Source organism: Aspergillus oryzae, chromosome 8, assembly GCF_000184455.2.
Source record: "Aspergillus oryzae RIB40 DNA, chromosome 8".
Classification (NCBI taxonomy): domain Eukaryota; kingdom Fungi; phylum Ascomycota; class Eurotiomycetes; order Eurotiales; family Aspergillaceae; genus Aspergillus; species Aspergillus oryzae.
Window position 1 is genome coordinate 487138 of NC_036442.1, and position 25457 is coordinate 512594.

The 25457-nt window shown below is 46.3% G+C and overlaps 6 protein-coding genes and 1 non-coding gene across 7 annotated transcripts; 2 read left to right on the plus strand and 5 right to left on the minus strand.

The window, feature by feature from the left end:
• Window positions 1-883: 883 nt before the first annotated feature.
• On the minus strand, window positions 884-1260 carry AO090103000304 (uncharacterized protein; the record flags this gene model as incomplete). The annotated part of the gene is made up of 2 exons (XM_023233341.1): window positions 884-1074; window positions 1131-1260. 2 exons carry the CDS (start codon window positions 1258-1260, stop codon window positions 884-886), a joined length of 321 nt encoding a protein of 106 aa, XP_023093905.1.
• Window positions 1261-1564: 304 nt separating this feature from the next.
• Window positions 1565-4945, minus strand: AO090103000303 (serine/threonine-protein kinase; the record flags this gene model as incomplete). Its single annotated transcript, XM_023233342.1, has 6 exons — window positions 1565-2091; window positions 2168-2792; window positions 2820-2982; window positions 3117-3189; window positions 3308-3315; window positions 3426-4945. 6 exons carry the CDS (start codon window positions 4943-4945, stop codon window positions 1565-1567), a joined length of 2916 nt encoding a protein of 971 aa, XP_023093904.1.
• A 2386-nt stretch (window positions 4946-7331) lies between these two features.
• AO090103000302 (uncharacterized protein) lies at window positions 7332-9038 on the plus strand (the record flags this gene model as incomplete). The annotated part of the gene is made up of 3 exons (XM_001826828.1): window positions 7332-8237; window positions 8291-8342; window positions 8404-9038. 3 exons carry the CDS (start codon window positions 7332-7334, stop codon window positions 9036-9038), a joined length of 1593 nt encoding a protein of 530 aa, XP_001826880.1.
• Window positions 9039-12590: 3552 nt separating this feature from the next.
• AO090103000301 (uncharacterized protein) lies at window positions 12591-14326 on the plus strand (the record flags this gene model as incomplete). The annotated part of the gene is made up of 4 exons (XM_023233343.1): window positions 12591-12710; window positions 12775-12842; window positions 12905-13649; window positions 14183-14326. The coding sequence occupies 4 exons, from the start codon at window positions 12591-12593 to the stop codon at window positions 14324-14326; spliced, it is 1077 nt and encodes a 358-aa protein (XP_023093903.1).
• A 1112-nt stretch (window positions 14327-15438) lies between these two features.
• Window positions 15439-15539, minus strand: AO090103t00007. The gene has a single exon. It is a non-coding gene; the product is annotated as a tRNA-Tyr (tRNA).
• A 4909-nt stretch (window positions 15540-20448) lies between these two features.
• On the minus strand, window positions 20449-22004 carry AO090103000299 (M20 family metallopeptidase; the record flags this gene model as incomplete). The annotated part of the gene is made up of 4 exons (XM_023233344.1): window positions 20449-20696; window positions 20823-20947; window positions 21038-21807; window positions 21876-22004. 4 exons carry the CDS (start codon window positions 22002-22004, stop codon window positions 20449-20451), a joined length of 1272 nt encoding a protein of 423 aa, XP_023093902.1.
• Window positions 22005-22737: 733 nt separating this feature from the next.
• Window positions 22738-23784, minus strand: AO090103000298 (sterol desaturase family protein; the record flags this gene model as incomplete). Its single annotated transcript, XM_001826825.1, has 1 exon — window positions 22738-23784. The coding sequence occupies one exon, from the start codon at window positions 23782-23784 to the stop codon at window positions 22738-22740; it is 1047 nt and encodes a 348-aa protein (XP_001826877.1).
• Between the last annotated feature and the right edge of the window lie 1673 nt (window positions 23785-25457).

The following is a 25457-nucleotide window of genomic DNA, read 5'->3' on the forward strand; positions in this document are numbered from 1 at the left end:
ATGTACGATACCATGGCTTAGACCCTTGTGGTAGAACCTTTAATGCATTGTCAGAATCGGGGGACTTTTCGGCGAGATTGGCCACTGTACTCACTGCGCGAAGCTTCGAGCCCGCTGCTAGCTCCGTTTCCTTCCCTTTCAAAGTCACCATCTTCTCAAAGAAGCCAGCTTATCGGCCTGCGTTCGTATGTTCAAGAAGCAGCGAGAAATAAATCGCTTGAATTACCAAAGGCGGATAATTGGCTGGAATCATTGGCTGTGATGAGGAACTATGGTAGGATGTAGGGAGAAGAAGCGAGACACTTATCACAACTAGCGATAGCGGTGTAATTAATAGAAACAACATCAAAGGGTTCAGGGGAGATTTTTGAGTTACATCATCTACATCCCTGCTGTATGATACTGAAGTTGGTTCCCCATGGGGAATGACCCACTCGTGTCACGCTCATAGGTTTAGATGAGAAGACCAATGATTAATCTTGGCGAATATCGGCAAGTAGAGTCTCAATGCCCTAACCAAGCCTGCCTTCCGCTACTCCCCGAAACGAAACGATACATACCTGGTACTCCGTAGTTAGTCTTAGTCTGTCTGTCGTAAAAAAGTTGCTCTTAGCGCAATTTCCATTGCTGGATACTCCAGGGCGTCTCGCATACCTTGTGCCCTGGCTTCCTGTAGAATTATTGTATCAAGCGATAGCCCTATTTTGAAGTAGACACCCCTGGTCTGGACCGAGAATACTGCTCAACATTAACGAGAAAGTAGATTTTTGACGCTACTACAAAATACTTGCCGTCCATGTTTCTCTTGTCACAGGGTTGCTACTACCTCTCTTTGAAAATATTCCAGAGCATTACAACAGTTTTGCGGCTGGATTCTCTGCGTCTATAGCAATCCAGGCAAGCCATGCTCTTCATTATCATGAGCATCCGTCCCCAAATCAATACCCTCTTCCTGGTCAAGTTTCTTATTCAAGCTTCCAAGATAGATGCGAAGAATGGTGGAAAATATAATCGTCGTAGAACTCATTCCGATGTTTACGCTGAAAGCGGTTGTATAACGAGGAGCGCCTGAGTCTATATAGCAAGATCATTAGCGATTTCATATTACTGCCCTTGAACAAAGAACAAACCGAGGTAAAGGTAAGGCGCGTAAATCTGACACACATTACTGAGACAGTTGATGAAAGCTAAGGCAGCTGCACGTTTTGGAAGGGACGCGGGAGGACTGCGACTGTTAGTAGGAATTATCTGCGATTGCATGGCAGGGTGGTTTCTGCAGGAATCTTTGAAAACAGGGCAACATTATCCATGGATGCTTGGATTTGACATTGAATTATCGATCATTCTTCGCAGTCTCATACACATTTTATTTGAAGGCAAAGTCTATACTGTTACAGTATAAGCGGCATCACCTTTACAATAGCCAAGCCTATCTCAGATTATAGTAAAATAGACTGGACTACTAATGTCAAAATAATGCTCCCTTACGTTTTGGTCAAATTAAACTATAATCCTTTCGTAACAGTTCAAAAACTCTCCCATTCTATGAATGGTTAATACTGGTCTATACCCTGGCTGACTCGCTCTCAACGTCAATCTCGCAAAACCATGGATCAGACAAGATTTCCGCAGGCGACGGTCTCTTCGCGGGATCATATTGCAAAATCCATCGAATCAGCGCCTTCACTTTGCGGGCTTCCTCCTCATCAAGATCCGGGCCTGCCTGATCGAACAACTCTTCCATGGACGTCTGCTCCACCATAAGCGGTTCTCCCCCCGGAGCGACTCCCCCAAGCTGACAATTAAAGAGCTTCCTCTCGGACGTAAAGTACAGCGACGAGGTCTTCCAATGCTTGAAGAGCTCGTCGGGGAGGGCGCCGAGCCGGTCAGTAAGGGAGAGAAGATGGTCGTCATCTTCAAAGTCGGACCCTGGTATACAGAAGAGTGGCTGTCCAGTGATGAGCTCGAACACAAGGCAGCCGAAACTCCAGATATCAAGAGTGTTGTCGACAGCTCCGGTAAGAATTAACTCGGGAGCTCGGAGACCGAGTGGAGTGACGGGCTTTGTTGGTGGGTCGGTAAAGAAATATGCTGTTCAGAATTGACAAGTATGAGTATAGATATTCGTCAATGAAAGGAGACAAAGAATCAAACTGGAGGGACTGACCGCCGCCCATATCGGATAATTTGACCTTGAAGCCTTCGGCGTAGTAGGTAAAGGGCACCAGCGACTGCGCAACGCAAAGATAACGAGGAGCCCACTTATCTTCTTTACCGTCTAGCCTCTGTACCGGGGGCGAGATCGACTCGGCTTGTACATCTTCCTCTTGCCGGAGCACGTCCTCGGGCGTCGAGCCGATATCGTCAAGTGTGAAGAGTATGTTCCCGGGCTGGAAGTCTCCATGGGCGATGCCATTTTCGTGGAGAAATGCAAGAGCCTGCAAGGATTGCTTGAGGATGCTCTTTGCCATGCGAAGAGGATAGCGAATCTTCATTCCTCGCATGCGAGGTTTAAATTGTGGCAGCTCCTCGACCATGGTATTCACACTCGGACCCATCGGCTCAAATACCAGGCACCTGTGGACGCCATTGGGGCCGTGGTGTTCGAACTCGCCTAGCAGTCGCGTGATATGCCGGCCGGCTTCTGCTGGTGCGACTTCGGTGATGTGGCGTAAGATTCGTAGCTCGGTTGTCGATCCCGAGATTTCTGACACGAGAATCTTCAGGGCGACATATCGACGGTTTCTAAAACGAAATAAGTAACGATGAACTACAAAATACAAAAGATGGACCTACTTTAGGTCACGGGCCAGCCAAACGGTTGAGTAGGAACCCTCGCCGAGCTTCCGGATGACCTTGTACTGACCGTTGTTGAAGATATCGCCGAGAACAACGGGATGATAACCACCAGGGCGGTAGTCCTCCACCCACTCACAGGGCAATGTAATAGGTTCAAATTTCCACTCGTTATCAGCCAAGGCCCTCGACGGCGGAGTTGGAGGAGGCGAGATACTCATGGTTCAGGGTACATGGATAGCGATCCTACTAATTCAATTAGGAAGGCCAGCTAAGAGGGTTGTGTACAGGGAGAGATGGGCTATACGCGGATGAACTACCCATACGGAATGTCGATCATGTCGAGCTTCCGCCCTGTGGAATGAGGCTTTATCCGCTGATCCACCATGGGATCTGTTGATTCTGAATAAGGAGGATGGACCTGTCGCTCCTTCAGAACTCCGAAATAACCAACAAAATTAGAGAGACGGGCCATACCAGAAAGGATCTATATCGAGGATTCAAACCATACTAATCGGCCTAGTAAGGTGGTATTTTACTGTGAACAAATGTGAATAAAGAGACGTGGCAGTAATGGTATTTAATTACATAAAGTGTTATCCACACACTCCCGAGACAGACGGGATCACGCCTTTCGGTAATCCACCGAGAATGGCCGGTTGGCTCCCCGAAATTCAACATATGCAGCTGTCACTGATCCCATGTCTAAGCCGACGTTCTCGGACTCACGAATAGAGAAGCGCCACTCAGTAAAGGGCCCTATCGCAGCAAACGTTGATGCAGTTGGCTTACTATCACCGCCACTCCAATCATTCTCGAGCCCTTGCTTACCGAACACGACATCGGTTTTAAAATCGTCTGGCGTTTGGACTTTGGCCGTATTGTATTCGAATTGAATATTGACGGCGTCGTGGGAGAACCCAAGTGCCTGCCTGTCAGTGTTCTCCAAGGTTTCATTTCCAGAATGGGCAATTTTCACCATCAGTTGCTTGCGGCCGGCATTGTCGGCTTTCACTTCGACTCCAAGAAGCCACAAGCGCACCTGGTTAATTCTGACATCTGCACGACCAGGGCCAAACGGGGGTGCACCTGGCTCCAACCGAATGGATGCGCTGTAAACACCGTCGTCGCCCTTCGAGGTAGTAAGTCGCTGGCGCTGCTTGAAAGATTTTAATTCTGCATTGCTCAAGATGTAAAACAAGCCCTTCTCTTTCTCCTCACGTGGCCATGTGACTCGAATATTATTAGCGTAGCTATTGAGACTGTCCTCATAGGCCGCATTCAGCTTTGACTGACCATCTCGTAGCTCTATGAAAGAACGAAGGGGACCTGGGCTAGAATAGTCGAGGTGCTTTTTCAGTCCCCAGAATCTGATAGCACGGCTCTCGTAATTCAAGCGTTGCATGAGCTGTAGTCGCATATTATCGCGTGTCTTGCGCAACCAGAATAAAATCGCGGGCGTGTTCGGGTCAAGGGTATGCCTCCTCTGCCCTAGGGACTCGGCTTGACTCTTGCTATATTCTCGAGCATTGCTTGCTTCGAATAGTAGCTGCAGGGAGGAGTTGTAATCCAGAACGGCGTTGTTCCGGTTGAGAGTAACAGCAATGTAATCATCCAAGGCGCTTTCTATGTCCTTCTTGTCTTTCTCCACAATGGCATTCTTGAACTCGCGAAGAATCTTCTGGATGTTGCCCTTGGTAGCCATAATCTTCAGGGCTCCAGGGTCATCAATCTCGATCTGATTGTCTTTTCTAGTTGTGAAGGCTTTTTCTAGTGATTCCAACGTGTCGGAACATTGTGCGAGCTGGTCGATGATGTACTCTTTCTTCACTGCATCACCGTGTAGATTCTTAGCCGTTGATTCGTCTGTTCCTTTTTTATATATTTCGTAGCCTTGTTTAACCGTATCGACAATAGATTTCGGATCCGCACGTAGCGAGACCAGGGTGGAGGCTGCGTCAAGAAGAATTGTCCAGTCGAATTGCTTTGCAGCAAACTGAATATTGGTCAACTTTTTCGTGAGTAGCTGGCGCTTCGTCTTGACCTCCTTGGTCAGAGAGGAGATCTTATAGATGCCAGTTACCAGCGGACCGTTGGAGGAGGTGAGGAGATCGATCTTGGCTTCGGCTTCTTTTTGAGCATCCAACATCTTGCTAATGCCTTTTTCGACCGTGGTTCGAAGGTCGTTGTTCTTCTGAAAGGCTTCTTCGTATTCTGCCGTCAGATACTCCGCCGATTTGAGCACCTCGAATCGCTGCTCAACTGATTGGGCATAGAAGCCAAATGACAGGCGAGGTACCCAACTGTCGACGTGCCCAAACATATCCTGGCCCAAGAGCAAGCGATTGCGACGACTAATGGCTTGCTCATATACTAATCTCAATTGTTCGATGGGATTATATGTTACATTTAGCTCAGTTTCCAGATGTTCCAAAGCACTGAACAAACCGGAGGAGCTATTTCCCTGGTCATGTAGCACTTGAAGACGAGCAAGCAAAGTGTTGTAGATTGTATTTGCGCTTTTCCAGTCATCTGTATTGCTGCTGAAGAACAAATCGTCGGCTTTGTTCAACAGCATCTGGCATTGTTCGGGGAAGATATAGGCTTGCCAAACATCAGCGTCTCTCTTTGTGCCTTGGAAATGCAAGTTCCTAGCACGGCTCCGGCCATCTTTTTGCCCGGCTTTGCCGCTAGCACCATTTTGGGATCCGATGCCACCGATACCACCGAAACCGGCGGCACCTGAGGTTGTCAGCTGGAGAATAAGCTAGTTTGGTTCAGTCAGATACCCACCTCTAGAGTTAAACTTGGCTATGTCATAGACAGAAGTCTCTATGTCTAATATAGTTCTAAGGAGGGTATTTTGAAGGTTTTCAGTGATAGAAATCATCTTTGAATCATTTTGAGGGACGACGGTTCCGATGGCCTTTTTGGCGTTTGCAAGGATATCAGTTGCATTAAGGTTTGGCGTCTTTTGGTTGAGGGAGCGAATCGATTCCAGTATCCCTTGGAGAGACTTGAATGTGTCAGTGGTGACATTCTTTGGTGCCTTATCGTTTGCTGCGAGGTCGGTATCTACTTCCCGTATGAGGGAAGAAGCAGTGTCTTGAATCTCCTTGCTATCACCTGCTCCGGACAAGATTTTGAGCTGGCGGACTATGGCTCGAAGCACACTGTGGAGGCTCTTGAGAGGCCCAAGGAGTTGTGTGTCCTCTTGTGAGAGATAGCCAGGGAGACTGTCGGATAGTATTGGCTCTGTGAGACACAAAGCCTGCTCCGGCCACGGTCGCTTCTGAATTTCCACCAGAGCACGAGCGGCGTCCATGACTGCTGTTCCAAACAGCAATTCGATATCACCTAGACCAGGTCATTATCTCTATCTATTCATGAGAGAATTGCGGCATATATGCCTACCTCCATTTCCACCGTTACCACCATCTCCACCCTTGGATTTTTTTGCGTCGTATTGAGATGACGTGCTGTCGCCACCTCTGCCACCAGATCCACCATACGCCTTGATCTCCAAGTTCAGGAAAGTATTTTCCCTTGGAAGGGATTGGACACAGATCCAAACATTTCCAGCATTCTGACCGTCTCCCCCCTTTCCACCATCTTTATCAACACCATTGGCGCCTGCCCTGCCCTCATCGCCTGAAACGTTAATGGTGACACGACTTGGGGTTGTGAGTGTATGGCAAAAGAGGCCAATGCTCTGGCCGGGAGCTTTGATAGAGGAGGCAATGTGGATTGTCTCTGCATATATCAGGCAGGCATTCGTCGAGAACTTGAACTTGTCATCGATGGTGTATTTTCCAGTGCTCAGGATAATCGTGACCTTTGCGTTACTGTGGTATGCATAGTTGTTATCTGGCAGAATGGGAGCCATGGTGGATGGAATCTCAGGGAAAATGACCACTTCTGATGAACTGTGAACAATATGAAGACACCCCGGTTGACGAGACCTTTTCAAAGCCTCCAAGGCATGGATACTGGTTTTGCGGGTTTCCTTCTCTTTCTAATCCGAAAGCAAGTCAGCCGATCTAAGGCATTGTTCCAGATTTCTAAACGCGCACTTTGTGCGTGCATTAGTATGTCATTGTACATGCACCATGGAGCACATTTTGGGTATTGATGCTTGAGGTAGGATCGGGATTGCCGGCGGTCAGCCTGTAAGTTGCCAATGGGGTACCTGGCGACTGAAGAGTGGTGATCCGTGCCATAGTAGCTCATTCCAAATAGGAATAAATGGATGTGCATCATAGAGACAACGCGGGGTGTGCATAGACCATCACCCAATCAGTGATCAGTAATATGGACAACTCAGCCGAGCACATTTCTGCAGTCTACTGCATGCGTTGGCCAATTCAGCCATATTGTTTGCCCAACACTCACAATTAAAACTACACATTGAAGCTTCAGGGAATGTGATATGGTGATTTATACCATGATTTGATCTTCCACAGGACAAACCCTTTGAACATCACGATCATATTGAGGTTCCTTTTGTCTGAGCAGTCTCACGTTTAAAACACAAAATGGCCACCCAACTTGACTTCCCCGCGCTTTCTAAGCAGATGATGGGCAAATGGACAACCGAAGGGTTCGACATTTTGGTATCTTACTCTGAGGAGAAAGTCAATCAACTTCTCCGGGCGCGCTCAGAACAGCTGAAGTCCATCCTGAAAATGGGCCCCTTGGAGACATCTTACGTCGACCCTTTGACAGACGAGACAATCCACCTTAACGTCTTCATGGACCTGGAACATCCTCTTCTCCAATTTGAGGACGAGCACGGAAACATTACCCTTACATTTGATATCCAGAAAGGACACTATGTCATTATAGCCAAGAACATAACCAAAGATTTACCCTCTGGCATGGCGATAAGCTTCAAGACTACGCTCAACAATGTTAAAGGTACAGTAGAATTAAGTCAGAGCGAAGATGAGTCCACAGGGAAAGGCGTGAAAACCGCATCAGCGAACGAACTAGTTATCTTCAACCCAGGTGAGAAGGACATATCGCAGCATGTCTGCATTACCTTTGAGAAGGCATCAGCCGACTTTATTGGCACCACCGAGGAGTCCAAAAAGCGTGTCGCAGGCATGGCATTCCTTTTAGGAGCCGTTAAGGAATACTTCCAGCAACATGCAGAGCTCAAGTATTTTGTAGCTGGTGTTTCCAACAAATACAATCCAGAGTCAGGATCAGATTCTTTACAACCTCGCTCATTTCGCTTCAACACATTGAAAGGAAAGACAGAAAACGACGAATCAGCGTTGTGTATGTGGATCTCAGTCAAGGAAGGAACAAACAGACCCGAAAGTTACACACAGGCTTTCGAGGGTACATTTTATGCCAATGGTTTAATCCCCATTCCCCGTGGACGCACTTGCAGTCTAATCATGCACAATGATTTGCTTATTAAACAATTCATAATGGTACGACTACCCCTATCTATATCTCTGGGTAAAGACTGCTAACAATGCCACAGCCTAATTTAAGCAAAGGGTTCAAGAGCTTCAAGGACAAAACTTCTGGCAAGGGTAAGTCGTAGTAGAATCCGTTAAAGTGACTAAAGACTGACCCATGATGCCCGACTTGCAGGTGGATTGAATCTCAGTGCAACAATGATAGCCGACGATATAGACATCAAGGAAATGAAGAAAAAAGAATCGTGGGGGCCCGGGGGTATAAAGACTACAACAGTGGATCCTATGAAATTTAGTCTCTCCGACCCGGAGACGACAATCTCTTTCGGCGACGGCATCATTTCCAAGTCTAACAAGATAAACTACACCAACAAGCAACAAGTAAAATGGAAAATAGACACAGTCACTGGAAGGGTCCCTGGCCATGAACATGGCACAACAAATCTTGAGTTCAAGTGGACCGCAACGGGCTCGTGGAAAGATAAGAAAACTCCTGGCCACCCTAATTTGCTCGGCTTCGACTGGGCAGGTGACAAAAATTGGACAATCACTAAATCTGCGGAAGACGTACATTGGTGGGAAGCATTCGGCGGGGCCAGCAACAAAATACCTGAACCCCTTCAGAACTTGCAGGTCCCCAGCCCGAATACGAAATTGGAGATGAACACACTCGACTATTTCTTGACTACGAACTTGCTCTATCCTGGCAAGCACATCTTCGACGCTGATGACCCTTCTTCGGGCAGTACTGACAAAGGACTTGCCTTTCCTCATGACTTGATTTTGACTGGCGAAACCAAGATCAAATAAAGCCCCTTGCCTATTGACACTGGCTATTCTTGTGAAGTAGGACTATCTCATGAAGACAAATCAACGCAGGAGTTATAGAATTGGACTCCATCGACTGTTTCCTCTCTGATTCTCAAGCACCTATACTAGTTTCGTCCGCTGGTAGGTTCAGGTTGTGGTGGTTTGCTTTTAAGTAGTACTTCCGAGACAGAGAGATAAACCAATAATGAAGCAGTAGCTTCGTTCAATTCTCCCATCTTTCTAACAGGTATAATTGAACGGCTTTGCTAGGGGAACGATTTTCCTGTAATGCCCATGTTTTGTTTCAAGACTGGTGGTCTAACATTCTGTATTTGAGTGCTTATGATACCAATTGTCGTCGAACTGCTTTGCGAGGATGCTGGGGGTATCCCCGCCAGCAAGATCAACGCCGCTTCTGGTGATAAGCTTCAGCAGAAGTACTGTAGAACTTTAAACGAAGTCTGATCTTCTATGGCCCTTCAAGCATCTAGGAATTAATCCAGCACATCGACATATCGGAATATTAAACTTTGAAATATTTGACAATGCGAATAGGCACTGGTACCGGAGAGAATTAAGCAAATATCGACCCTCGGCCGTTCCACAGCTCAGGCGAAGACATATCTAGCCAGACCAAATGTTTTGCAAGAGATTTGCGCTGGTAAGACTTACTGAAGATATATTTCGTTTGGTATTTCCTACATATCTTTCTTATCCCATAAGGCTTTACCACATCAAATGAAATATGGTATTAGAGTCTCCCTGAAATAGCCATCGATTGTGTTGAGCTGTGATTTCGGACTCTGGCATTTCCCTGATCAATGCTTGGTCTATTGAGTGTATCCTCGGAATCGCTGACAACCAAGAGGTCACATATAATGATAGGGCTTGTGGTTCAGGCCGTGACTTCCAGCTCAATGTCAATATAATGCCCTATTGCTTGAGCAATTCACTTACATCGAAGTTCATTATCGCCAAAGCTGTGGTCTTCTGCAATTTAAGTCATGCAACCAAATTGATGAAAAAGTTCGTTTGGTAACGGAAACTTCAAATAGCCCTTGTTGCATGTGTCGCCCCTACCGGATGTCAGTGGTAAGCCAACATTCTGGTCGAAAGGCTTCAGTATGTTTGCCTTATACCGCTCTGCTATTTTGCAGAGTCTCGATGTGAAATTCTGGTAAAGTGCCATTAATAATGACTCGGTCTTCAAGAATGATACCACTTGCTGGAACGACGCGTTCTAAGCCCAACCGTACGGGCAGTATCTGACTCGTTCAAGATCGCGCAACCCGGATGTTTGTCGAGGCTAGGGTGGGTTGGACGGATTTCATTGATAGAATGATACATCTACGTTGTATCTAACTTTCAATAATATGCATAGATAGTGCGTCACGAGGAAAAATTCAATCCGGAAAGCCTTCGAAACACTGGCTGCCCTAGCATTAACAATGGTCTCCCCACTTAAGATGAAACCGGCATGCCCTGTCAGAACCCACAACCCGCCAGGATGTACTGTGCCATGATTATGTTTTATTAGGTATGACACAGGAGTTTTGTTTCCATGCAGGCATAGATTAAGTCATTGCAACACTGTCTCTTTAACTTCGCCATGGAACTCTGCAAGAGAAGGTATTTCATCAACGATACCGACTTGGAGCCGCATAGGGCATAAAACTTAATTATACACATTATGAGTGTTGTGGTTCGACACCGTCAGGCTAAGGAAATATGCAGCGAAGAATTAAAAGAACGTCGTGATATTGAGTATATGTTGTCTTTGGACAACTCTAAAAGAGACACTGAGTGATCGATTACTAAGCTCATCAAATCCATGAATAATACTCCATTTAAAGCGAATCTCGCTGAATGTGATACTTTCGAATTACCGCCCGTCATCGATCAAGGCTCTCGATGGCGGAATAGGAGGATGCGAGGTACTCATAGCTGCGGTCGAGATGCGTGGTCCAAGGGCTGTCAAAGAGGTTTAGCGCTTAGAGCTTATAGATTAGTAATAAATCGTGGCATAACTATCAATATGTACATAATTACCCATTTGAGGAGTGTGCTTGAATGTTACATCTGGGGCAGGAAAACAGCCCGGCAACGTCAAAAACGTGTACTTTCAACTATATAAATTCAAGTTTCCCTGCCCTTCTCTTACGGCCCCGACGGCTTCACTCAATGGTGCTTATTCTTATTCTAAAGAACAAAAGAAAAAAAAAAAAAAAAGAAAAAAAAAAAAGACAAAGTAGTTATAAATAGCTAAGCGTGCATGCCAAGGACACGGATAGCGATCCTACTAATCCCATTAGGAAGGTCGGCTGTTCGGACGAAACGGAGCCAGGCCGTGTGGAGGGAGAGATTAAATGGGCTGTACACGGACGAACTCCCCATACGAAAAAGCTATCATATCAAGCTTCCGTCTTACCGAAATCAAACCTTAACCGGCATCAGGGTCTTACGCGCTGATCCACCATGATATCCGGGGGATTGCCTGTGCACTGTGCAGAGATGAACTATGGCTCCTCCAGAGCGACTGACAAACTAGATAATATTGGAAGAACAAAAAGAAAAAAAAAAAAAAAAGAGACTTATCATGACTGTACCAGGCAAGCCTCATGCCGAGGCTTTAGAAACGTGGTGTTTTACATGGTGATTCCTAGCCCAGTATCGGGCCGACGATCACAGCGATTTAGGGTTAAGAATCAGGGTCTTGATGGCCTAACTGTGGGCGCTTAGACGCTCACTCCGCAACACACATTGGACATCATCGTGATGATCCCTGAAAGACCCTTGTCCCACAGTACCTTAGTTTCAGAGTTCTGTTTCAGACTAACCATGTACCTAGCCAAAGCAAGTAGGGGTCAATAATCACAGAAGTGATTACTGTTAGGGTTACATAAATGACAATGAATGACACAGCCTGTGTCGGGAGTCCGGCAATTGTATTGGTCCCTTTACAATCCCAAACTGCGTAATGATAAGCGCTAGCTAAGACATTAACAGGCGAGCTTAGTCAATTCACGCGGCTCATTCCGTGAACCGGATAGACCGGTCTGAGGCGAAAGGGAACAAAGACACACGACAGTCGGTGGGGCGGGCAACCGCATGAGAACAAATGATAGATATTTAAGTCCAAATCCTACTCCGGAGTACATCCTGATCCACTCCTCGCAAATTGGCTCGGCGGATAGTTGCATGTTTTTCAAAGTCCATTTATCTATCGCCCGCCGCCCATTTCCACAGGCTGACGTGCTGTTTTTCGTCATCCTTACCTATGAGTAAAAATGGCCAACTTCGCCAGGTTATTGAAATTAATCAATCGCCCATTATTACAGACTGCTATTGTGTTCATAATAATTCTCTTAATTTTCTTGGCGCTGCCGCATTCATCGTATTCAGGAGCGACCGCAAACGCGTCCGGGGCAACCCGCCGCGATGTAGACGCAGTGAAAAATGAGACTCTTGGGGTACTTCTGTCTACGCGCAGCAATATGATCATACAGGTCGCTGATATTCCTCGACCAGTTTGAGAAGGTCTTCTTCATCAACATGCCGAACCGACCGGACAAGCGTGACTATATCACACTGGCTTCCTCGATCCTACAATTCCACCCGGAGCCAGTGAACGGGGTGTTTGTAGACGACATTGACAAAAAGGCATATCCTTCGGTAAGTGTCACCTTCGCTCGGACGCCCTTTAGAGTCGCTACTAAGATCTTGCCATTTGGCTCAGAATTGGGATCATGGCAAGCTACCAGCTGAGATGGGAGCCTGGCGGGCGCATATGAATGTCATGCAAAGGTATGAGAAGATAAGCAGATTCATAAATCCTCTCTCATTTGCGCTAAAGGGAACATCTACAGAATAGTACACGAGCGGATCTCCACCGCATTCGTCCTGGAGGACGACGCGGATTGGGATGTCAACTTGAAGAAACAACTTCAACGATTTGCATCCGCTTCGCAGCTAGTGCAAGGTGATACTGGACCTTCACATTCACCATATGGGGACTTGTGGGACCTTCTGTGGATAGGACACTGTGGGATACAGTACAAGACTGGTCCAATTCATGTGACAACGGATGATATCACGACCGTTCCTCTCCCTGAGCTACCACGCTACTGGCACGGTTTTCCCGCGGGTGCTGACAATGGCACTCGTCTGGTAGCAAGGATGCATGATGGAGTATGTAGTCTTGGATATGCAATTACCTATCTTGGAGCCCAAAAGCTTCTTTCTGCGCTTTCCTTGACACCGAAAGGTGATGGTGCTCCGTTCGACGTGGCGATAGGTCGGTTCTGCCAAAATGGCTGGTTGAGATGTATTGCCCCCTTTCCGTCGTTGATTGGACTCTGGAAGGCGGCTGGTCCAAAGGCGAGGGAGTCGGACATCCACAATGATGACGGTTGGATCGAAAAGGAGACCCCAGTTGGAACTGTATACAGTGCCATGGACAATGCTCATCGCTTGTTGAATGGTGAACGTACAGTGCATGCAGTATTGAACGACGCACCGGCTCCTGAAATTGACCCCACTAAGTTGGAACTACCGGAAGGGACGTTGAAGATGCTTGACGATACCGGTATAAGTGAGATTATCAAAGGGAATGTATGAAAACTGTTCTTTAAGGTTGGAATTTCAATATTATGTAAAACACCTGTGTCGTTGTTTCGTTTTCGCCCAGTATACAATAAACCTCCACAGCCCCAATAAACCAGGGAAGCTATATAGTGTATCACAACTCTGGGGTGAAGGACTTCTCCTGGATGGTCCAGACTTACAATTTCAGTCTCGAAGACTCGCCTATCTTCTTCCGGATGAACGCCGATGATATCCTCACGGCCTCTAACAAGTCTGCTGGTTTGGGTTCAAGCACGTTTGCCTTAATTTGATCGTCATTGACAACACGGGCAGTGTCAGAGAGCTACTGACAATTAGGACCAAGGATGCTAAGCCGACTTGGTACGGCGATCACTTATACTCCCGCCCTAGGATGAAGGGCTAGCTTTGCAGAAGATGAAGACAACGATCTGAGCCATCGTGACGATAACGGCTGTGGGAAAGATGATAGTTCCATTAGTAACATCTTCATCAGTCGCACTAACACAAGTATTGAGTCCCTGAAACTTCTGACGTGGTAGCCTCAAATGTCCTCTTCGAGTCTCAGGCTCATATCTCTCGGGTACCCACCCCACGGCCGGGACGCAGGCCCCCAAAGGAATTACCCTGAGCTAGAACCTCCAATGAAGAGGGGCTGCAGAATGATACGATATAGCTATACTTGATTAGCTGGCCTTATTCAATGAAAGCTAAAATCTATGACAACGAGGTATATATTGCAGTGGACGTAAAGACAAGCAGATATGTCTAGAAAAATAAGAGAACCTCAAAGCCAGACGTATAGATTCATGTTGGCATAAGATCAAGATGTTAGGAAATACTGTTCGACCTGCGGACTTGGTAATCCTGGATTGTCTCTCCTGTAGTGATAGAAATTGGGCAGTAATGGCAGAGGACCTCATTACAGAAGGAGTTCAGGTACGGCATACACTTGAGAGTATCGGCATGAGGACTGAAGTCGAAGACATTATGAAGACAATAGAGATGAGCTCGGATCTCTTCACAGAGCCGATGGTGCACTTTAGGGAACTTGGACAGGGCCACAATGGGCCATTGCATGGTAAAAGCTGTAGTCTCGTAGCTTGTGGCGGCGTACGTAAGAGTGTGGGATAGTGCTTCCTCTTCTGAAAACCGGTCACAGCCAAGCATTACCGAGGTGATCTTATCATATTCACCCCTACGACCTTCATCCAGCGTTACTAGTTGTTTATTATTATTTTAGAAGGGGAGTTGCATATGCCTAATATGGGAGCCACTCTATAGGGGTAGATAGTATGACGTGGGCCACCGCTCTCACACCTACTAAGCGCCATATAGAACCCTTAGAAGTAGTACTAGCCATAACTTTATATTTCTCTCATGTTAGAATACCGCTCTGCCTCGGAAAGTAGCTCGGTTCTATAGTATATTCAGCCCGGCCTGGGCCCTTATAGCAACTACACACTTTGCTTGTATATGGGGCACCCCTTAACCGGGCGCAGCAGTGAGTAGACCATCAATCCCAACATACAAACTAACGCGCTTTCCCTTTTAGGTTGCGTAGCACCATACCTCTACCCAGGGCTTAGGCCCTAAAGGGGCCTTAGGCCGTTAGGATGGTAGGAGAAATCGGGGAATCCAGCCAATCTGCCATGCATACCAACAACTAACTAAACCCCATACTTAGCTAACATGGTAGGAAGGGTGCCCCAGGCAGGATTCGAACTCACAGCGGTTAGCGGCGCCCTGGTGAGCCTACCACTCGACCACCACCAGGGCGGAAAAAAAAGAATCGTACTCCCCCGACCCGGGATCGATCCGGGGACCTCTCGGTTACAAAGACATTTGTTTGAAAAGACTATTACAGCCGAGCGCCATATCCAACTAGACCATCAGGGGTTGCGCAATTTCGAGCCCAAATTTTTGCCGTCAAGACACTAAAGTACTATATCACAGGTCCGTATTCAGCGAAGTCGCCTTTCTAACTCTCTTAGTAGGCAGGACGGGGAAGGAGACTGAATTGATATGGCACGCGATGAGAACCATGGGAGCTCTGTTCAGAGCCCAAATATCCCGATATGTGAAAAATTGTTAACTATTCCAAATACTATTACAAACCATTCACTGCCATCTGTGACATGCAATGAAGTTCAAGAAGAGGAGAGAAAAGACACATCAAAACAATATATATGGGTGATCAATGTTTAAAGTTAGCGTTGATAAATACAACTGATGTTTCTCCGACCTGCATATAATTAATTCTGTTGCACGTAAAGCCGTACGTCCGAAGAAGTCATATTCTTAGGCCTAGTCCCCCTTGCGGTGTGCATCTTCAAAGGCGCTCACAAACAGAGGGAACCGGAAAATGACCGAAGGGCTAACACAAGAGTACATTAACTTTGTATGCTGTAAAAATATTGACATAAAAAAAGCCATGTCATATCAGATTATGATCAAAAGTTTCCGTTCAATCTCCGTCTTACACCAAAGCTCAATGTTTCTAACTACAAATATCATGAAATAGTCCGTCCTGCACGTGGTGATGTGGGATATGCTTGTCTCGAGCTTTGTCAAATGCACCACGCCCAGGTAAGATGACTACTTATGCTTCATCCTTTGACAACACGAGTCATGCCAATCCCCTTGGAAACAGCTAATGAAATGGCTTAATCGTGCAGGCCTATGCGACTGTTGATAACAAGGTAAAAACATAATACCTCGTGGATGATCACCAGATCTCGGGACGAGGATATTTCACTCTCCGAACGATTTATTTCTGCACGAGCTCATTGCGAGAAATACAAGGCCCACGAGTTGACGTGACTGTGAATCCGCTTACTGGAGAACTTCTTCACACCTCCGTGAGGTGTGTGGCTAGATCAGACCAGATAATTTAAATCGGTCGTAGAGACATGTTGAATCATGGCACACTGGGAATGGGAGAAGTTCGGCACAGCCGTAGGTTTCATGGCGTTTACTTCCAAGTTCTTGTGGACGATGACCCAGAGATATAAGTACTGGACCTTGTTGTTGTGGCCACTTGCGTCATTGGCGTTTGTTGGGTATTTTGCTTAATAGCCTTCATTCCGTAGCGATCTAAAGGCTGACTGAGCGTCGATAGCCTTTATCAGGAGTTTTCATCAAACGTCCAAGCAGCAAGCAGCGTAGCTTGGGGTGCCTTTGCCTTGACAAGTCTTTCAATGGGGTTAGATGGACTCACATCAGCAAGATTTTAGTCCGAATGCCTAAAGAAGACGTCGCTGGAAGAATGAAAATATGCCTGAGCCCATTCTGGGCTATCTATAGGCTCCAAGCTTATATGGATCAAGACTAGTATACTACATTGTCTGGGATCCTAGGGCATCCATAGTAGTTCTAAGACTTTACGTTGCCTGCTTTATTCAGCAGATAGATGAATGACGATGGTTCCGAAGATCTATAGATCCCTGTTATTATTCGTCGTTCTCAAACTCTGATCACGGGTTGCCCTATAATAAATGGCATCGCGTAGCTATGTGACATGGTATGGACGTTCTCCACCAGATAAACCTTGTGTTGATCGACATGTCGTCCAAGCAGACATTGTCATAGCACCTGCCCAATCCTGCTTTTTGGATGTCCACTTAGGCAGAGGTGGGAATCATTGCTCCGATTATCGGTTGCACATCTCATATCTCATATCTCTCTGAACTGACCGTCCCCCAACATGTACTTATAACAGGGGGGCTCCTATCAAGACTATACACCTGTCATCTCTCATAATAACATGCTCTCATAGCACATCGCATTAATTCTGCAGCACCATAGGTCCCAGAATAATGGACTACCTTTACATCCATTGTAAAGCGCACCGGAAGGCTTACCCCTGAGGTCGTCGCTTGGTCTAGGGTGCTTCTAAAAGCAAGGAGGGTTGGATGTCTTGGTCCACTGCGTCATAAAGCGAAGGATATAGGAGAGAGCTTGTATATGACTGTTCAGAAAGTAGAGCCCAGTGTGGGCCTGTGGGTGTTTTCAACCAACCCGTCACTCGGGATCTAGTCGTTGATTGTTGGCCTCGGTTATCAGGGGACAAGGAACAGACAGGAGAAAAGGTGATTACATATATCTTCCTGTTGTGGCTTGGGGTAGTTTGATGTAATTTGTAATAAAATATGATGTCGATTCGAGCTATATAATGACCAAGTTCCTCCAGAGTAGTCTATGCTGCAGCTCTAGGATAGGTCACCATGATCAATCCTATTCTTCATCATTTGGAAGAACAACCTGGACACCAGATAGAGCTTTCAACTTGTTGACTGCCTGCTTAGTCAATGGCCTAGGTAAAACTTCCGGGTTAGCCCTCACAGGGTCAATTCATACATCAAGAAGCTGGTGAAAGCTTACGGAGGGCAAATTATCGGAGGGAAGCTGGGTTGCATTATAAACTCATCGGTTTCGGTATCGTCATTAATGATCCTGTGGCGATGTTTAGCAAGTTGTCTCTTTTTAGATGAACCTCAGGTGAACCTACGACATGACTTCCGTCTGATGCTCCTCGAAGCTTCCCGGATCGACGAATCGAATGAGGGCTTCCTGGTAGAGTTATGTTAATTCTTGATTGATTCCTTGAATGAAAGGCCCACGCCACACATCTCAGTTACCTTCCTGTCGGACATGTTGCGCTGGTATGCGGGGATGACGGTAAATAAATAATTATAGATCTTGTCCGTTCGACAGAGTTTTGGCAGAGTGTCGGCCAAGCTCTATTTATGCTCGAACAATTGCTCGGAAATACACTCGCAGCATACCCCCCCACATCTCAGCTGAGCTGACGTGGTAGCCGAGGTGTGACGTATCAGCTCATTGATATACTCAGTGAGGGCTGCGCCTGGCCACTAATACATGTCCAGGCTGAGGCTAATCTGCCGATCAGTGGGGAAGTGGGAAACCAAGGAATCGTTCCCTCCCATCACTGTATTGCAGGTCGCCAGACGGCTTATTCTAGATCTCAGTATGGTCTCTAGTATTGCCGAGAGCGGGGCTATTCTCCATATAAATTAGGTCTGTTCATCTAGTTAGAAATGTATGTACCCCTCAGCCTCAGCCAGCCATCGTAGTTCTCATTTTGGTTCCCCGCCCATATGGCCCACCTGTATGCTCATCAGATCTCTTAGTATTGAAGAAGCAGACCCCAATAAAATACAGCAACACACCAGCTCCAATATTCTACATCCTAAAGAAAAGTTAATAATTCTGAGATTTAAAACTAACTTCAGCTAAACTTGGTTTCCTGTACACTTATTATATTTTTGACACAACTGATTTTAGTGCTTAAGTTGGAAATTAAAATAATGAAACTTTGAGATAGTACTTATAACATATCACTGAGAGTCCTACAACTAGTCACCTAGGTAGCTGTCGGCTGCACTAGAACTAAGTTGTTTGACAAAGTCAGTATGTAGATTAGATCACTGCTAGAATCAGAAACCATATGTCAGCTTTCACATATGATGCATTACAACGATTTATATACTGCCTTTACTACATACTTGGTCGCACGTCAAGCATCCCTTACGTTAGGATGCAGGAGGAGAGCGAACTGGCAGGAAGTTTGTTACGGGCCTAATGGTAGACATCATGCTGGATGTATAAACGTTCATCTCAGCTCCGTCACATTACCTCGTTTTCTATTGTTAACAATTAACTAACTGGTAATCTACCCCGCTCTCCTAGGCGGTTTTGAGTGGGAGTGCACTTCTATAGCCTAAATCTAGTTAAAGAATCTTGAGCCGTTGTATAACTACATAGATGTTTAAGTATGATAAAACTATTTATAAAATTAGATAGAATTAGATTACCAGTTATTTCGTGGATACGGCAGGGGCTGCCAGTCGGCCTTTTCGCTTTCACGTCTCTAAGAGCTTCAGTGCGTTCTATTCATCATTAACACTATACAGAAGCAAAGTATGTTTTCATATCTCACCTCGTATGTACGTTCCATGTTGAAAATCTGCAGGCCTAAGTGATTCTAGGTGGTAATAAATTACTCTTTCACTTTAGTTCACGAAAAAGGTGATTGGCCAACTCAGCAGGACTTGGTCAGTGATACAGAGCATTTGGGCCCCTGGATACACCAGTGCGTCCTACATTATATTCTTGGCCTTCCTCGGCTATACTTGCGATCACTGCCTGTTCACGGCTTGCCAGGATAACATGACCCGAGATTGCAGCAAGCAAATACTTACGAATTGCTACGGATCTAATCTCGTCAAGTTATCGAATACAAGAAACCACTGAGACCTTCCGGTCTCGGTAGTCACGGTTTCACTGAACTAATTTTATTTGCTGATCCCCCGTCTTTGAAGAGGTTGCACAAACGTTGAAGATCTGCTGTCAAAGAGGCAACGCATACCACATTCGCCAAAATCATTCCCGTCTGATAATTTCGCATGTTCTGTATAATGGAGTGGTCATTATAATGATTCTAGATGTATATAGAGAAGTTGTAATTTTAGTGTGGTATACTATCACTATAATTAGAGTTCATCGTGTCCGTTGTAGACCGGACTCTAAAATAGCAGCAATTCCATCGATATATCTTTTCACATACAGCACTTTACAGGGCGAGCTATTCAACAGGTGACAAACATATACACGAGATTCTTAGTAGGGACAACGCGTGAGCATTGCCACAACCTTACTGTTACGTGCAACCTAGCCATTCACGCCCTGAATATGTCCATATAACCAACTAGTCCTATAAAAATCCATACTTATATTCCCTCAAGCATCTAAAGATCAGATAATAAGTTACAATTAGCCACAGAACCTAACGGCGAGACGACTCCCGCATCTTCTTATCCTCCTCAAAGTCATTTCTAACACCCTCCGCTAGGCTATCATCGGATAGGACATTCCACCCCACAACAGCCATACCCTTCGCAGTGTTTAGGGCAAGTTCATAGGCTTTGCTTGTTCCAGCTGCCTTAGTGAAGCTAGGGGTATGGTTGAATGCCCCTGGATCAGCCGGAACAGCGAACCCGCCATGGAACCCAGGACAGACGTACGTTACGTTGCCTAGAGTGCAGATGGCAATCAGTATGTTTGCTTGGACCGTTTCGCAGGGCTTAATATCGAATGAATGAATATCGATAGGGAGAGAGTGATATCGAAATCTTCCATTCACGGTGAACAATGACTTACCCATGTCAGTTGAACCGGGCTGCGTGGCTCCAGAACTCGCAACTGGGAAGCCGAGGGTTGCCATTGCAGAATCATAGTTAGCGCAAAGAGCCTTATTTGGCCTAAGATCCGCGTACGCCTCGCGACTACAGCAAATGAATGCCCCGTTAACAATCTCGGTTTTGTTTGATTCAGTGCTTAGAATGGTAGTGGCTTGCTTTGCACTTTGTACTCACGTTTCATATTCAACCGAGCAGCCTGTTGCAATTGCAGCCCCGTCAAAGCACTTTATAACTCTATCCTTCAGAGCCTCGGCTTCTTCCAAACTCGTGCTTCTACAAAAGTAGTCCACGGTTCCACTGGCCGTGATAACATTAGGCTTCGTTCCACCCTCGACAATCACACCATGGATTCTCTCGTGGGGCTGTATTTGTTGCCTTAACATTGAAACTCCATTGTATGATAAACAGACCGCGTCGAGCGTATTGATGCCCTGCCACGGTGCTCCCGCCGCGTGAGCTGGTTTGCCAGTGAAGCGGGCCCTAAATTTGACGATTGCATTCGACGTGACATATGAAACACCTGTGACACCATCTGGGAACCGTTTATGAGCTGCGGGATGAACCATAAGACACGCATCGACGTCCTCGTATGCTCCAGCCTCGATGAGCTTGATCTTACCACCGCCGTCTTCCTCTGCCGGTGTGCCAATCAGTCGAACTCTACCAGGAAGCGTGGATGCTTTTAAGGCGGCGACCACACCAAGAAAGGCGCCGATCGAGGAAGTTGCAATGAGATTATGGCCGCATGCGTGGCCTATTCCAGGAAGGGCGTCATATTCGGCGTTGAAGGCTACCACGCGTCCTCCGCTTCCATATTCTGCGACAAAGGCAGTCGCGAGGCCGTATGCATGCTTTGTTACCGAGAAGCCAAGGTCTTCAAGCAGGGTAGTTATATTGTCATGTGCCTTGAATTCTTCAAAAGCAAGTTCAGGGTTTTTGTGTATCTGTGGGCAAATGTTAATGACAATTTCCACGCTCGGGCAGTGGTTTCCACACGAAGGCTATATCATACCTGTTCGTTAATTAACTGTAGCTCTTTGTCGTGAGCGTCGATTGCGTGCACAATGACATCGAGGGTACACCCGGCCTGTTGACCAGGAGCTTGAAGTGGCGAGGACAAGTTACTTGTAATTTGTGTCATTCTGGTGCCGATAGATTCTGGTTATCCGTGATTCTGATCGAGCAATAAACGATCCCAGGTACCAGCTAAGTGACAACTATGGCTTCTCAAGATAACACAAATACCAAAGAGTGAGCTAGACTTTCTTCAGTGGAATTGGCGAGATACTTCTAATCCATTTGACAGTAGTTAAAGGACTACAGTAACGGGCACAGTTCTTTTGAAATGGCTTTATAGGGAGATCATGAGTACCTATTTCGGTCTTCGGCGTTTAGAATGACCAAGATGATATCCCGTATAATTACTGACGATATTTAGACAGCTTCATGAGGATTATAGAGAAGCCCATATCAGCGTACTAAGTAGCAAGCTATTCCGTTCCGGGTTACGGTACACATTCACCTGTAACCCTAAGGTCGCATCTATTGGACTGCATCGCCCGTGGATGATACCCCACATCTGCAAACGCCGAAATCCGACGAACACTAGACTCTCAATCATGATGTCCTCAACATGTCACACCTGATCCAATCATCCCTATTCTTATACCGTTCAGCTTGGGAACAATCTTAAGCATGATCGTTCTGGAGAATGTACAGCTACGCAAGGATACCAGACGACAGGCAAAGTATTGCCACCGAAACATAGGTCTTGAAGAAACTCATAACATATATCTATCACTCAGGTATACATAAGACATGGACAATATAACCGTTCCTCTTTCGTTGAACCAGGGAAAGCCATGCAGACCAAATCAATGCAACGGGATTTCCGCAGTGTTGACATAGTCAATATTATCCCGGTGCCCCTCTATACGAGTCGTGCATGTGTTGAACAAGCGATCCCACACACGGGTCTGCTTCCCATAATTATAGCTGCTCTTCCAGCCCTTGCGATGGTGCAGGTCATGGTCCTCGAGCAAGAGCTCCATATCAAATAGCCTTAAAAATGAGGTCCAGGGATTGACCGCTGTGGCGATCATCCGCAGACCACTGTGACCCAAAATCTCTGTGAAGATGATATACTGTTGGCAGAACCACCACTCGTAGAACCCCATGGGGAAGCCCATCAGCTTCATTGTCCCATATGTGATCAGAGGTGTACCGACAAGATCGAAGAACTCCTGTACGAGGTCCGCGTACGCCGTCAAGAGAGGATTAGGGTGTTTTGTCAAGTGGTGTCTGCGGTGGAACTGCCATAAAAATTCTGTCTCGTGTGCAGAGCGGTGAAATAGGTAATACCAGAAGTCGAGCACGACTGCGTAGACGCCGGTTTCGAAGATGAGCCAAAACCACCGGATCGACGACGGGGGTTCATCTGCGCGATAGGAGATGATTACTGTGGCCATCGGACGTAGGAATATAACTGACAGGAGTGTCTGGACCGTCTTTCGTACTCCAACATCAGGCACACCATCGCGAGGATGCTTATCGCCATCAAAGAACCCGATCTTGTGCCCGACGCGGCGCAGGACATGTACTTCGTGGATAGCAATCAATTCCAGGGATAGGCTGTAAAAGATGAAGACCAGCAGCGCCGAGGGCTGACCGATATAGTTGATGTAGAGCTGGTGAATGATGAGTGGGATACTGGCGTGGATGAGGACCCAACGATGGAATTGTAGCTCTGGGGCGTAAGGAACCTTGTCTGTCTTCTGGTGAATCGGGACCTCTTTATCAAGATCGATATGGTGTATATTTAGGGTTTCGATAAGCCAGTGGGCTGCGGTCCACTGCGTCCTATCCCAAGAACGCCAAGTGGACTTCATCGAGTCCAACGGGTTTCGTGTAATTGTAGCCATCTCGAAGGGGATGCGTTGTAAGGCGACGGGTGAAGAAACTGGGCATCATCGCGTTTATACTCGAGACCCCTCCATCTTTTCTATTACACTCGCACTAGTCAACCGTCCAACATGTGAACTAAATAGAAGTGCAACCGAGGTGTGGATCATTTTCCCCAACATTTCCCCGCGAATGGTATCAGGCTTCCATTATTGATTAGTAGTCCTGCCTTTAATCAATCACATCTTCTTTCTGTGTCAACGTGAGAGAGAGATCGACGAGATCCACCCGGATTAGTACTCAGAGGATATCCATCCTAGCGATGATCATTTCTCGGAAACCTGTTAAAGGAGCCTAAATCGAGGTCTTGGCCAAATGATGGGAATCTGAATATTTGCTAGTCTCCACTTTCCCCGTTATGATTGGTCCGCGTGCAAAGGATACCGAATTCGGTATGCCTTGCGAATTGGGAAAGCCTCAAAAATCCTTCATCATTTATCTCCTGAAACGTCATTTCCTTCATGTGAATCGATTTTCCTCTATATTGCTACTTAATATGCGACTTGCTTGAGATTTGCTTTCACAAATTACAAAAGGGTATGCAGTGGTGAAGATTGGGGTGAGGCAAACGGGTAGTTTATTACAACGATATCAAGGACATACAAATCACCGGTATACTTAGGGGTCTAGTTTATTATTTTCGTCGAAGTATATATATTGCTCACATCAAATGAAACACATAAAGAAACAAGAAAAAGGACGGGCAAGAGGGCAACTCATTAGCTGAGATTCCCATTAGACAATATTTGTATCATTGTACGTATCCTTTTCGGCAGGTTAAAGTATTATGTACGTTGATCACCCCTAATAACCTCGTTCTCAAGACCGGGGCTTGAACCCGTATGAAGAGTCAGTTGCTTGAAGACTGTGAGACCTGAACGAGTGCCGACTGTTATATGTTCTCCCGCTTTACTTTGTTGCTTTTATTATAACTATTATTGCTTTGCTTATTGACCAGACAGCCCTTATGGTGCCCCTCCACTGTGTTGCTGGGCCTACGGTTCTGATTGTAGCATGCAAACGTATTCGCGACCAATGTTGGATTTGGGCCGTACCAGTTCGGGACGTCCATAATCCATCGGACACGCAAAGCGAAGCCTACCATGGGCCACACGCTCGTGTAATCCGATGCTGCTTCAGACTACCTCGCAGGACGCGAACAAACTGGGGACCTCCCGGTACGACAGAAACTGCTGGGGAAGAAAAGAAAGGTAAAGAGAAAAAAATAATCGGGCAAAGTGAAGGGTATAAATAAACGATTACTGACATAGATTGCCAAAGCAGCAGAGGTTCTGAATATATGGTATTGACGTGACTGGTCTAACGCTATTGTTTTCTACTGAACAAATCACGAGAGCAGTATTACATGTCATCTCTTCTCGGAAGATGAACTGGGTATATGGTTTACGCTAACCGAGTGGGCATTAGGCCATCACGTTCCACTGCTCGATAGGAATGCAATCAGGTCAGAGCCACCGGGCACTGCCTTGGAATATATTCTTCAGGTAGGCTATCGGTAGTGGGAAGGTAAAACTTAAACAAGTACAGAATAGACAAGATAAATAACATATAAGGATGTGCGGAGATACATACTACCATGCGGTCATGAGAAGCTGATACACAAAAGTGTCGT